Raw genomic sequence first — 13,750 nt, 5'->3', positions numbered from 1 at the left:
TAACAGTTGCAGAATTGTTCTCTCTCTCTTTCTGGCTAATCAGCCTCTCATAAACAGAGTCACAACAGCCAGTGACTTTGAGAATTTGTGGTGTTGTAGTCCCAATAACTTCTCAATGTATCACTTTTGGGAAGGTCACTCAATAACTTCTCAATCTCAATTTGGGAAGGTCACCAAGGAGACTGGGTTTAAAGGCTGCACCATGTTTTACAAAGTACATGGGCTGGGTTCATACCAGTCACTGTACCAAAACCAAATAAACCATGTTATGGTTGAACTCAATATGTGAGCAAAGCCATTGTCCTAAAACTAAAGCTGATGCGATGATATATTTAGAGTCAGGAGCATAGACATGGTCACTGGCATTGCCGATTAACCTTTTGGTGCAAATGAGGAAGTGTATCTCCATTTAGTTGAAGAAAATACATATTTCAAAGGATAACGTCTAGGTCGTTCATCATCGGATGCTGCTTTATCCTTTGTTTAGTTCAGAATGTTGAAGGGCAAATATATATATGGTTTCCCAGGAAACTGTTGCCTTAGGAGTTCTCTGAGCTGTATTAGAACTTTGTGGACCAGTTTTTCAACTGTACAACGGTCTGTATGAAAATCATCTTAGTCTTAGCTAAACTGTGCTATGGCGACTCTTTCTGTCTTCCTTGATGTTCCCTTGGCCACAGCAATAGATTTTCCCTTGGATGTCTACAGGGAAGATCCCTCATCCCAAAAAGTGTGCCTTGGCCATGCAGGTAAACCAGTTCTTATTCAGACATGACCACCTCTGCTTACATTGCATGCCAAGCTGAAAAATCCTCTGTTGACCAGCATGTGCATGCTGGCATTTCAGCCCTGATCAGGCACTGCAGTAACTAAGGTTTGTGGTTTAGTGTGCTGTCCAAATCTGAAACAGCCCCTTTTTCATTCTCTAGTAACTAGGATGTAGAGCCAGTTTGGTGTAGTGGTTAAGGTATCAGGCTAGAAACAGGAGATTGTGAGTTCTAGTCCTGCCTTAGGCACAAAGCCAACTGGGTGACCTTTGGCCAGACACACACTCTCAGCCCTAGGAAGCAGGTAAGGGCAAACTACTTCTGAAAAACCTTGCTAAGAAAACTGCAGGGGCTTGTCGAGGCAGTTGCCAGGAGTCGACATTGACTCAAAGGCAGACACAAAACTAGGGTTTATAATCCACACCCAACTTTGATGATAAGATCTAGTTTCCAGAAATCACATGGCAGCCATTTCAGATTTTTATCTCTGAACAGTACAGTTCTTCAACTGGTTGGGTGTTTCTCTGGGAAACCTTGTGAGTATGGAAGTCTTCCAGAATCACCATGAGGAGCTGACGAACATTCAGCTCTCAGGATAGAAGAGGAGGTGTGGAGATATGGAATCAATGTTGTGCTGTAGTCCCCGCATATACATCACCAAATGCAATGAAGAAGATAGTATAAAACCAACATAGAAAGCAGCACAGTAAGATGAAAAATATGAAGCACCAATGGAAATAGCAAAAGGAGTGTTTCAGCAGGTAAATACTATAACCTAGGTACTGGGTGGACATCTGTAGGAAGGTTATTCTACTGAAAAGGCCCTTTTTGTGACCACATGAGGTTAGTGGATTTATGAAAACTCTGTTCAATATCTATATTTAAATAAAATACATCTCCATGAAAAGGGGGGCACGTGTTAGAGTTGGTGATCTGTATCAACCAGGGAGGAATCTTTGCCCTATTCTGTGTAGCCATTCAGAGAATGGTTAGGTGGATGCAGTCCACCTTCCCTAAAGCTCTCAGAAAGATACAGATGTTACATCATATCATGCCCCAATGTATAGGGTCTGACATGACTTCCACAAGCACTCCTTGGAGGGGGGGGGGGATTTCTCTATTTTTACACATTGTATATCCTGTGTGGTGTTTTCAGTTACAGTGACCGTCAGGAGACACCACATTACCATTTTAATCCTTGTTGAGAATCTTCAGATGTGGGTAGCCAGATGTTATTCTATGGAGTTCCAAAGTGAAGCAAGTGCTGCAGTGTTCATCCCTGAAACATTGGCAGGTGTATCTCAGGCCAGCTGTGTTGCTTTTCCTAGGATGCCACACAGATAGCGCTGATGAAATCTGGATCCCACCAGTTGTGCAACAAATTCTGCTGCAAATCCCTCAAGACCCCACCTTGGACCATGAATACATCAAAGAACTAGGCATTGTGGAGTTCACCAAAACAGCCATGGAACTGGTTATTGGCAAGAACAATCAGGCTCTCTTAGACAACAGGGTATGGGGATACTTAAATATGTGTGGACGTGCCCCTGGGAGATAGAGATATGGAAGGAACAAATAGATATTTTTCCTTATTGAATAAATTCAGAAGCTTGTATGGAGCACCACTGGAAATAACGGTGCCCTAGCATCTTTTCCTGTTAATTATGACAGTTTATCTTGTTGCCATGACATGGGAGGAAGGAACGTTGAAGGCCATTAGCAGCTTGGGAATGATCATGAAAAAGATTAAACAGCTCTCTGTCCTGCACTGTGGCTCCTGTGAAAGAAAATTGGAGATTTTGTGATTTTGCCCAGACTTGAGAAGCCTTTTTCCAATGAAGGAAGGAAGGAAGGAAGGAAGGAAGGAAGGAAGGAAGGAAGGAAGGAAGGAAGGAAGGAAGGAAGGAAGGAAGGAAGGAAGGGATGCTGAAATCTTGCAGAATATAATAGGCAGTAGCCATCAGCACTAACCAAATGCCTGTTGGTCCAGAGTCAATTTTTAGATTCCCTGTGAAACAGGATAGCTATATTCTCCTTCGGCCTTTCTCACTTTCTGCCTGCATTCATCTTTGGTTCTAAGCAGTGATTTGTTTAACCATGGCTTGTTAAACAAACCAAGATTAGCTGAGTTTGCACAACATGGCAAGTTATAAAACATGATTTGCAATCCAATGAGACAAAATCAAATCAAGCACATTTTGGTTTAAAGCACTCTATAAACCCTCCCCGTCTTGTTCTCTCATCCACTAGGAAGTGTTGCTCAATCTCAGCAACTTTAAGATATGTAGACTTCAACTCTCAGAATTCCCCAGCCAGCACTTCTGGGAGTTGAAGTCCATACATCTTAAAATGGTTGAGGTTGAGAAACACTGCACTAGGAGGATTAATCTTTTGTAATGTTGAAATTTATTTATTTATTTATTTATTTATTTATTTATTTATTATTAAATTTGTATGCTGCCCATCTCCCCAGAACGGGTGACTCTGGGCAGCTCACGGCTAAAATCAGAAACCCCATCAACAATTAAAAATCCCCCATAAATAGTTAAAATAAATGATCCATTAAAAATCAAATCTAAACAACAAACCCTGTACATAAAAACTAAAAATATTCAAGACAATGGGGGGGGGGATGAATGTTGAAATGTTGAGCTGACAATCCTACATGTTTGTTTGTTTGATAAAAATATCTCTTCCTTCTGTTTAAACAGGCAGGTGGTGTTCACACAATAGGTGGGACAGGCGCTGTATGGATCGGAGCTGAATTTCTGCACCGTTGGTACCGACCAAACCATTTAACTCCAGCAACTGTCTATATTGCTGTACCACAACTGGGTAGCTAATGTATTTCTTCACCCCTACTTTTTTGGCCTAGTCCTACCGTTAAAACTTAGTTAAGCCATTAGAAATATTGCTGGAAAGGAAAATCAGACGTGCCAAGAAGAAATGAAAGGGTCAGAAGGTTATATGGGCTAGCGTCATCTCCCATTTGGGTGGCCAGAACATAGCAGAAGTGACTTTATGCATCTGCTTATTGATGGATCTGTGTAGATCTATACATGAATGAGACTTGGTTTTATCAGGAGGGCCCCAACAGGCACACTCTAACAGCAATAAAACTTCTTCCTGTACTGATGCTAGCCACATGGACAATCAAATCATGGGTGCCCTGGTTTACTGTTTTAGAGCACTGGGAGATTGAGAACACACCTGTCACCTGTCCTCAACCTGGGAACACCCAATCCAGACCATCTCCTATTTCATGAACAACAATCAAAAAAACCTATTATGCACCATGGATTCATTTAGCCAAGTGTTTTCAACTTTCACATGAAGTAGATCTCAATAGACTTAAACTGAGTTACCTGATGACTTTCAACTGAATATTGAATTTAAGACCTTCTGAATGCAAATCATACACTTTATCACTGAATTATGAGTCACTTCCCATAATTTATTATGAGTGTGCTGTTCAGTCCAAATCAAAAAATAACGTGGCACAAAATGCTCTAATGGTTATTCCTATTTTTTCAGACACTCTTGGTTGCATATTCCAAGTTGCTGGCTTCACAGACATTCGTTCTTACCATTACTGGGATCCTATCAAACTGTCAGTTGACATAGAAATGTTCATGGCAGAACTGCAGGTATCTGGAGGCAACAATTTCCATGCTTGCTTAGAGCAACAGTTCCTATAGCCATCTGGTGCAGTGGTTAGAGAATTGGGCTCAGAGGAAGTGTAGGAGAATCAGGCACAGATCCATGCTTACCTCTGAAACTAAATGAGTATTTGATCTCTCTCAGCTTAGCCACAATAGGCTTAGATATTACTTCCTCTATGAAAAAAGGTTGCATGCTACTGATTAATTAATTAACCCCCCCCTCAAAAAAAAAACTTGTTTCAGAGCATAGTCACTTTTATAAGAATGTGGGAACTGGACCTATATCACATGCTGCTATGGTTGATAAGAGTTAAGAAAGATTAACACCTTCTTCATTACATGTCGATCTACCTTCCAACCCATTAACAGGATATGCATGGATATGGATCTATGACAATTTTCAGGGGAAAAACAAAACAAAACATAAGTGTCCTATTGTGGATCTATAATTTCTGCCCACACTCTTATGCATGATGGAGGCAAATACTCCTGTACATTGTTCCTAGCATCTTAGAATCAGCTGTGCTGCTTCCAAAACTGTTAGTAATGATGGTAAAGAGCCCGTCGGTAGATCTTTTTTGTTTTGCCCCCAACTGGGTCTTTTTAAGCTTTCCACCCTACAAGCACTCTCAAAGTCCTCCCCCCACCAAAACTGATGAATGTTGTATTGAATGTCCTTGCAGAATGCCCCAGAGGGCTCCATTGTATTCCTGCATGCTCCTGAAGAAACTGGCTTGATGTCCTCTGAATGGAAAAGAATTGCATCACTGATGAAGGTAAGTGGGAACATCAAGAAAAGCATGACAAGAGAGGCCACCATACGTAGAGAGAAACACTTGCAAGCGATATCAGGCAAAGGTGATGCACCCATCTGTTGACCCCATGCCTTGATGCACCCATTTGTTGACCCCATGCAACACTGAAACCCTGCTCTTGACCCACAGTGAGTTGTTTTAGACTGAACTACAAAGCCTGTGAAGTTAAGAACCCTTCTGATTTAATTCAGCTTACCTAATCCGAAACAAAAAGATATGGGGCATGGCAACTATGATGACTTCTTCCTATGTCAGGCAATCAGATTATAACTGCATGATTAATATAGAAAATATGAATGTACGAATCTGAATCAGAACAATAAATACTATGCAAGAACATCCTTCTCTCATTTCCAGTAACTGACTTATTCTGGAAGAAAGTCACTGGGTTTATTTTCCTTTGAAAGGAGGCACAGAGGACAGTTAAATGCCCTGTGCATCAAATCTCAGACATTATTCATGCATTGGTTTTAGACAATAAGCATACAAAATTACTAGCCTGCAAGACTTGATACTCATGCTGGGGACTGTCAAAGTGAATGTTGGATGTACCTTTTTCCCTCTGCCAGCCCACGTAATTTCTATGTTTGGTATAGAGACTAAAACCTCTGCTATCTTGCTGGCAGAGAGTTCCATGCTTTCAGTGAATAGTAATTTCTAGACTAAATACAAGGTGGCATTGAGGCCAAATTGTACTGTTAAACTCTTTTGCAATAACAAGTCAACCACATTCATAATAAGAATCTGCTGTCTTTCCCTTCTTCTTCTCCATTGTTTCCCCAGAAAAGGCAGCTCTTCCCCTTTTTTGACATTGCAGCTCAAGGACTGGCCTCAGGAAACCTGGACAGGGATGCCTGGGCACTGCGGCTCTTTGTAGACCAAGGTTTTGAGCTTCTGTGTGCTCAGTCCTTCTCTAAAAACTTTGGTTTATATGGTGAGTCTTTGCATTCTCCATTGGCCATGCTTCTGGGAACTGGGACCACCTGAATGTCATTGGGAAAGGTTCACAAGATCTACTACACAAATTGGAAGTATATGTGGGGTGGGAGGGGGCATTGAACTAGCCAGCCCCATCTTCCATTCACAGCATGTGCACCAGCCATCTTTCCTTGACTGTAGGAAAGCACATGTGTGAAGAAGTTGGATGCTCTTCTGTCTCTTTCCATTAGAAGAGTCCTGACTCTGATTCTAGAAGCAGTATATAGCTATGAAACAGCAAGCCATAAATAAATTTGTCCAATCTTTTTAAAGTAGCAACCATCAGCAAGTCCATCACTGTGTCCAATGGTGCATAGGTATTTGTATTCTGGATGAGACGGATTATTCTCTCCATGGGCAAACATGTTTACCAGGACTCAGATCAAACATTTGGATTGCATTTCCAAGTTTGTTTTCAACAGTGCACTCATGCACAGACACCCCAGTTTTCATCAAGGTTAGCTGCAAGCCCATGTCTGTATTTGCTGTCAACTACCTATGCCATCTTCTGCATGACTGAATAGATTTGTCATTACCACCCACCTTAATCTGTACTTGTATAATCTCAAAAGTTCACCTTTACAAATCCCAATAGATTTCAAAATTATCACCTGACTAACAGTAGTTCTCCAAAGTCTTCGAAAGAGTTATTTTCCATCATCTGCTCTCTTCTTTTAGGAGATATAAAGAATGAACGTGAGAGCTTGTACATTCAAAACACATTGTCTTCTGCTGAGATATGGTCTTTTGTCCCAAAATAGCTATAGAATAATTGCATATCAATGCACAATCACTCTAAGTGCAGACACATTCTAATTCATAAAATAAATGAGCTCTGAGAAGATATCACACAGTACTTGTGTTCAAACACTAGAGGTCCCTGAATGCAAGGAAAAAGAAATTATGTTCTTGAACTGCCAAGACTGAAATGTTCCCAGGCTTTCCTTTACTACACTGATGCTCAGCACATAAATCATTTATGGTTTGGATAGTTTTATCCAAAGATAAAGACAAAGATTGTGAGCTTTGGATGCCATTCTAACATGTCATAAACTGGGCTGGGTGACACCCTGCAAAATCACTTTGTAATGCCAGAGAACAACTCTCATTACTTAATAGATTTGGAAAGCTTGTGGGAGTGTCACAAACTCAAGGGTTGGTGACCCAGTTCTTAGGCCAGAAATTATTGATTTTTAAGACAGCACTTGTGGATCATTCTTAGTTCTTTTATTCTCACACCAATCTATGTATAGGCTGAGTTGAGCATATCCAAAGGGCACTGTTTTCAAAGGGCTACTTGAACCCAGGTCTTTTCAGACTTTGTCCATCCCTCTTATCACTGTAATCAAACTTTCCCTCAGTGGGCAACATGGGAAATGAAAAGAGCTGAACATCTGTCTGGGAGAGCAGAAGAGGGATGCAACCTTCATGATTCCCATTAAACATTTTCCGTCTGTCTAAGCTTTTTGGCTCAATTCCTCCTTGTAACAGGAAAGCAGAGGAGCTGTCCAGCACATCAAGAACAAGTCCTAAGCAAAGAGTCTGAATTAGCAAGGGAGCTGTCCAGCTAAAGAATCCAACAAGGAGTTAGATATAAAGAGAGGTAGCCACAGCAACAGCAAGGCAGCAATTAAATAATTCGAAGCTGTTTTTGCTGCCACATCATTTCCTAGAACATCAGGAGACCCCTGATTCAGAGCACATATTCTTGCTCCTGCCTCTTAAACAGAGGTGTGTAGGCTCTGGTTTCTGCTTTCAGCTAAACTCTGTTTCTACTTCTGGTATGTTAAGAATAGTCAAGGATCAAGATGGGATGCATAACCTATCAAGGAGCATTGGTTCCTTTGAGGGAAGGAGGAGAAGGTTTTACAACTAGAAGTGCAGCTGTCATCTCTAGTAGGTCTCATAAAATTACCTTTCCAGACATTGGCTTGTCCTACCACCATCTGATTAATTAAATGTCATAAACAAAACTGAGAATGGCTAGACAACTTAGCCCTGAAATCAGACAGACCCTAGACTAATTCAAAAGTCTTCCATGAACAGTTCATATCTCTGGCAAGAGTAATCTGGCCCTGCTTCTCCTGACACTTGTGCGGTAAGGAAGAAAGAAAGAAGAGAAAAGAATCTATCCAGGTCTCCTTTTGGTCTGGATTCTATCTATTATTGGGACAACATGTTATCCTCAAGAAAATGTAGACTCCGCTCCAAGACTCCATCCCTGAAATAAAGTTGATGGGGGACTCTTCTTTTAGTAATTGGTAACGTCTACAGATAGTAAATCAAAATCAAGTTTTTGTATTTGATGGAATGACAGGAAACCTAATATTAAGAGGTTTGGGGGAGGGGTGGATATGCAGAGAAAGCTAGTTTCATAGAAACAGTGACTCAACTACAATACACTAAGTACTACAATGTTGTGTCTCTTTGGCTACGTCATGCAGATGAACGAGTGGGAAACCTCATTGTGGTGACAACAGACAATCAAACACTGATCCGAATCCACTCACAGATAGCTCGGCTAATAGCCATGACATGGTTTGGGCCCACCAGCTTGGGGGCCCGGGTCATTACAATGGTATTGACCAGCCCTGCCCGTCTGTATGAATGGTAAGAAGGAAGGCAGGTAAGCTGATAGTTTAATTTCATATTGGCCATGAGATCAGCTCTGTGTGTTACCTTGTAACTATTCTGATACATCCACTCAGGTATCCCAGAATATACTTTAAAGTTATAAACCATTCACTTGGGGAGAGGGAAGACAGAGAAAAAAGAATAAAGCCAATAGGGGCATTCTTCAGATGGAAGTTCTGCCATCTTTAGTGTCCTCATCTAAATAAAACAGGAATAAGGATTCTTAAAAACACTTGGTGGGCTAGTACAGAAGTGTTAGAATAAGTCATTAGAATTATCCTCCAGTTCAAGAGGATTTAGCTTTCCCAAGTGAGAGATATTTGAATTCAGTTCTCATAATTCCCAGCACGTCTATCCTCAAAGCTCTGACTGATGAGAAGAAAAAACCTTGTTTATTTGTTTGTTTATTGGAAGTAGAGGGCAAAATATTTTGAATGATGTTTATTAGCATAGTGTGAGTCTCTGGCCATTGACGTATTTAGAAATGATTTCTAGGAATGATTTGATTGCACTGCTTTTAACCAATTATTTCTTCAATGTCTTTTTAAAATGCATGAGCTAGGAAGTTCCAAACTGCAGGACTGATGGTCTGTGATTTTTCTATGCAAACTTTAAAAGTCTACGGTGGCCTTCCCCAATGTGGTGCCCGTCTGACGTATTGGACTACAACTCCTACAATTCCTGGCCAGTGTCACTATCAGCTATTTACTAAGGATGATGGAAGATGTATTTCAGTACATTGGGACGGCATCATGTTGGAAAAAGCTAATATGTCAGATCAACCAGTGTCCTTTCAGAACGGTCATCTTGGGCAATAACATACTCTTCCCAGCTTTGCTATGCTAACTAAATGCCGTAATAAGAGATAAAAAACTTTGTTTTGATTCAGTTCTAAATGCATTTGATTAGTTTGCACACTATGCTTTTTTTTCCCCCTCACTCCAACTTCCTTAGGAAACAAAGTCTTCAGAGTCTAGTAAAGAGGATTATGCTGATTAGGGAAAAGCTGAAAGAGAAGCTGCGTATTCTGGGAACACCAGGTTCCTGGGAACATCTTACAACTCAGTCAGGAGTCTATAGCTTTATTGGGCTGAACTGTAAGTATTCAGTAAATAACTAGTATGTTGACAAACCCAGGACAGATCTTCCTAACCACTGACTGATGAAATCTCAACTGTTATATGGCTTCTTTTTCCATTTCTGCATCTGGGTATGTTGTAACTATGAAACTCCTTCACCATGAATTCAGTAGGAGTCAGTAGTAAAAGTGTTGGACTTGGAAGACACTGGGTAAGTTTGGGCCACTCACTATCTCTCAGTCCAGCCTATCTCATAGGATTGTGGTTGGAGGAATACAAGTAGACAAACAGCTAAGCTTAGTAGCTGCCTTGAGTTTTCAGAGGAATATCAAGAGTAATCAGTGAATAACTTTGCTTATCTGAAAGCAAACATCAAAAACAATCCTTTACCTCACCCTTAAGTGAAATGAATCAATTATCCAAGAGATTTGAGAATGGATTCTGTATTTCATTCATTCTGTTTTGCAGTTTATAGCATACATTTCTTAGAATGGAAGTTATATGAAGTAGCTAACAGTATAAGTGATCAATCAATTCAAGGATGTGCATAGTCTCTCTTATGTTCTACTCACTGGATGAATAACAAGCTATTGCCTATATGCATCATGCATTGCATGGAAGTGTTTTGGAATATACCAACTAATACCAACCTGATATGACAATCTTTTCAATCACATTTACTGTTTTTTTGTTTTTGTAGTCAAGGGGCTGATCAAAATTTAAAGGTTTTCCAGAGATCCTTCCCTTAACCTGCATATCTATAGTTTTTCACAATTAAAACTTATTTAAGTGGATCCAAGATCTAAAAAGATCATATTTGAAAAAATCAGATAAATATCTTCCATGGAGGTTGTGCAAATCAACTTTGATCCAATCAAAACTTTGAATTCTATACTGATCATTGATTTAATCCAATTCAAGGGTTCATAACAACTTGAAATTTTTGATTTTCCAATTTGATTCGGAAAAAGCAGCTTTTCCACATTTGCAACATCCCTTCCAAATTATCAGATTGATTTGAAAAGGTCCATTTAGTCGTTTCATTTAACTTTCCAGGTTGATTAACAAAGTTGATCTGATCTGAAAATTTAATCAAATCAGCTTTGACTCAAATTTCCAAACTGAAACTTTGCACATCAAAAGCTTAATAAATTACCCAGGGGTCAACAAAATCAAAAGATTTTGGAAACTAATAGGGTTCCACATATTCATGTGGTTAAGGTGTAATTATTCTCCCAGTTAACTAGCTCTAGAACAGTCCAGATCTGGCATGCCTATATTGATCCAGGAATGGGCAGTCTTTCGGTAGCCAGGAATGGATTGAATGCAGAAAGCAAAAGCCACAATGGGCATAGGAATCATGCAAAATGAGCAGGACTATGTTATGAATGTGAGTGTGATCTGGATGTTCTGCTCTTTTGTTGATAAAAAATTCCCCTCTCACCCCTATGGGTGGTACGTGTCTTCCTCAATCTCGGGTCCTCTACCAGCAGCCTGGGAGTTTGAGGGTTCTGTGCTGTATCTGAGCTGTTCCTAGCACTGCACTCTTCTGGACAGAGAGCTCCGATGTTGTTCCTGGGATCTGTTGGAGCCACTCTCCCAGCTTAGGAGTCATGGCCATGAGTGCTCCTACCACCACTGGGACCACTTTGGCCTTTACTTTCCACATCCTCTCTATTTCCTCCTTCAGGCCCTGGTACTTCTCCAACTTCTCATGCTCCTTCTTCCCGATGTTGCTGTCACTTGGCACTTTGGGTAGCAGTGCCAAGTGATAGATAGATAGATAGATAGATAGATAGATAGATAGATAGATAGATAGATAGATAGATAGATAGGAAGAAGGGAGGTCTTTCTAGAAAGCATGTTATACCCATTACAGGGTCTTCACTAGTTTTCTTGTGTTTGCCTGCCTCTGAATGTTGGGAAGATCTGGCTGGTTTTGGCAGCTGTGGCTGGAGAGAGCTTGCGATGTGGCTGAAAAATTGCCCCCCGGGATCACAGTGCCTCTTCCTACATTAAACAGTGGAAAGGAGTTTTCCTAGATATATGCCAGTCTTCCGGCATAAAACCCACAGCCATTCATGCAAAGCAGATGCACACATTGTTCCTATTTATGCTGCATTTATGTCTTTTCTTCTCCGCTGGTGATATGTCAAAGTGAAAAGCATTGCTCTTTCCCTGCCAGCTTCCCAAGTGGAGTTCCTAGAGAAGCACAAACACATCTATTTTCTTGCAAATGGACAGATCAACATCTGCAGTATTAACTCCAGGAATCTGGACTATATCGCCCAAAGCATCCATGAATCAGTCTTGGTCACTACCCATCAAAATCCCAGCTGTCTCTACATAAAGGCTGACAAAGAACCGGATGAGAGTTCTGTAGATTTATCAGATTCTTCTTAAATTGGGATTGTTCCAGTAAAACTGTACTTTGGAAACTCTTGATCTGATCAAAATACATTTGTTTCTCAAGATTAATCATGATCTCCAGTTTCCAGATGTTGAGTCTATGCCCTCAGTAAACATTAAACTGATCTGACGTGAACTTTTGTGAAGTATAGTGTTCTTTTGGAAAAACATCAAAATCTACTTTTTTCCCATGATATAACTGCTGTTGTTGGCTAATTAAAAATAGTTTTTTGTTAATTGGATTAATAATAATAATAATATAAAATAATAAAATCACCATCAGTCAATTGCAAAAGGCAGCTTTACTTGGAACAGCTCATATCTGGAGATGATACCTTTAACACCATCAACCTAGGTCCTTGGGAAGGACTTGATAGGTGGATAAAAATGTCAAATCTACTCTAAACATCTGGCTGACTCTGTGACAATCATCATCATCATCATCATCATCATCTGCACAGAAAAAAAACTAGCATTTCAGAGTAAAGAATAATGCATAAAAATTCCCTAATTGCTAGATTTCTAGGTGACAGCAATTTAATGGATCGGCCTGGAGATGTATTACCATATATACTGGCAGATAAGCCAAGAATTTTAGGTGCCAAAATGCACCCCAAAAAGTGGATTCAGCTTATCTACAGAGGGGCTTATTTACAAGTATATATGGTAATACTTTTAAAAAGTACTCACATTTCCAGTACATGAAAAATGCAGGTTGGCTTATCAGTGGGTGATGTATTTTTTAAGATATCTTGGTTAAAAATTTGAGGGTCAGCTTGTCTGCGGATGGGCTTATTCATGAATATGCAGTATGTGGTAAGTCACTGAACCGCCATGCTGTCGAAAATCACTAAACTTCACTGAGAACTAGACATGTTGCTGACTGGCTTTCTACCCACGGTGTAAGATGTTAAAGGCTCATATGCCAAGATTCATGCTCGGAACAGCAAGTTGGGTTCCCATCCATTCACCATGGATTTATTTTTCCAGGTCATCCAATCAAGGCTAACCAGATATTTGAAGATATCTGGTGGAAAAGAGAAGGGCTAGGGCCAAGCCAAAAGCTTGTCTCACTTAAGACCTTCCCTCCTTCAAAGTGTTAAAATATGCGTGAGTTCAATGGCACTAACTCTTTGGTTCCTCATTGCCTACTGACCACAAAGGCTCAATAAGGTATAGATAAAGATTTATGGATTATTCCATGTCCCTTCTTTCCATCCCTCTGTCTGATCTTTGTCTAAGAAACTGGTTTCTTCCCAGGCAGATATGTATGGAGTACATGCTCTCTAACTGCCCTTCTGGTAGGATGTAGTTAGCTAGGTGCTAGGCTTTGTCCGTTCCTACACTATATATCCTGTAAATGAATCTCCTGTTACAGGTAGAAAACCTACTTCACTAATCAATGC

At 40.3% G+C, this 13,750-nt stretch overlaps 1 protein-coding gene across 1 annotated transcript; it reads left to right on the top strand.

The window, feature by feature from the left end:
• Positions 1–637: 637 nt before the first annotated feature.
• On the top strand, positions 638–12,338 carry GOT1L1 (glutamic-oxaloacetic transaminase 1 like 1). Its single transcript, XM_007427507.2, has 9 exons — positions 638–749; positions 2,096–2,280; positions 3,479–3,602; positions 4,302–4,414; positions 5,113–5,205; positions 6,028–6,178; positions 8,667–8,832; positions 9,811–9,953; positions 12,121–12,338. Exons 1-9 carry the CDS (start codon positions 638–640, stop codon positions 12,336–12,338), a joined length of 1,305 nt encoding a protein of 434 aa, XP_007427569.2.
• The last annotated feature ends 1,412 nt before the right edge of the window (positions 12,339–13,750 follow it).

Source organism: Python bivittatus, unplaced genomic scaffold (assembly GCF_059951505.1).
Source record: "Python bivittatus isolate LINGU-HERP-01145 unplaced genomic scaffold, Pbiv_v1 ctg000320_np1212, whole genome shotgun sequence".
In the NCBI taxonomy this organism is placed as follows: Eukaryota; Metazoa; Chordata; class Lepidosauria; order Squamata; family Pythonidae; genus Python; species Python bivittatus.
This window is presented reverse-complemented; position numbering and strand designations above follow the sequence as displayed.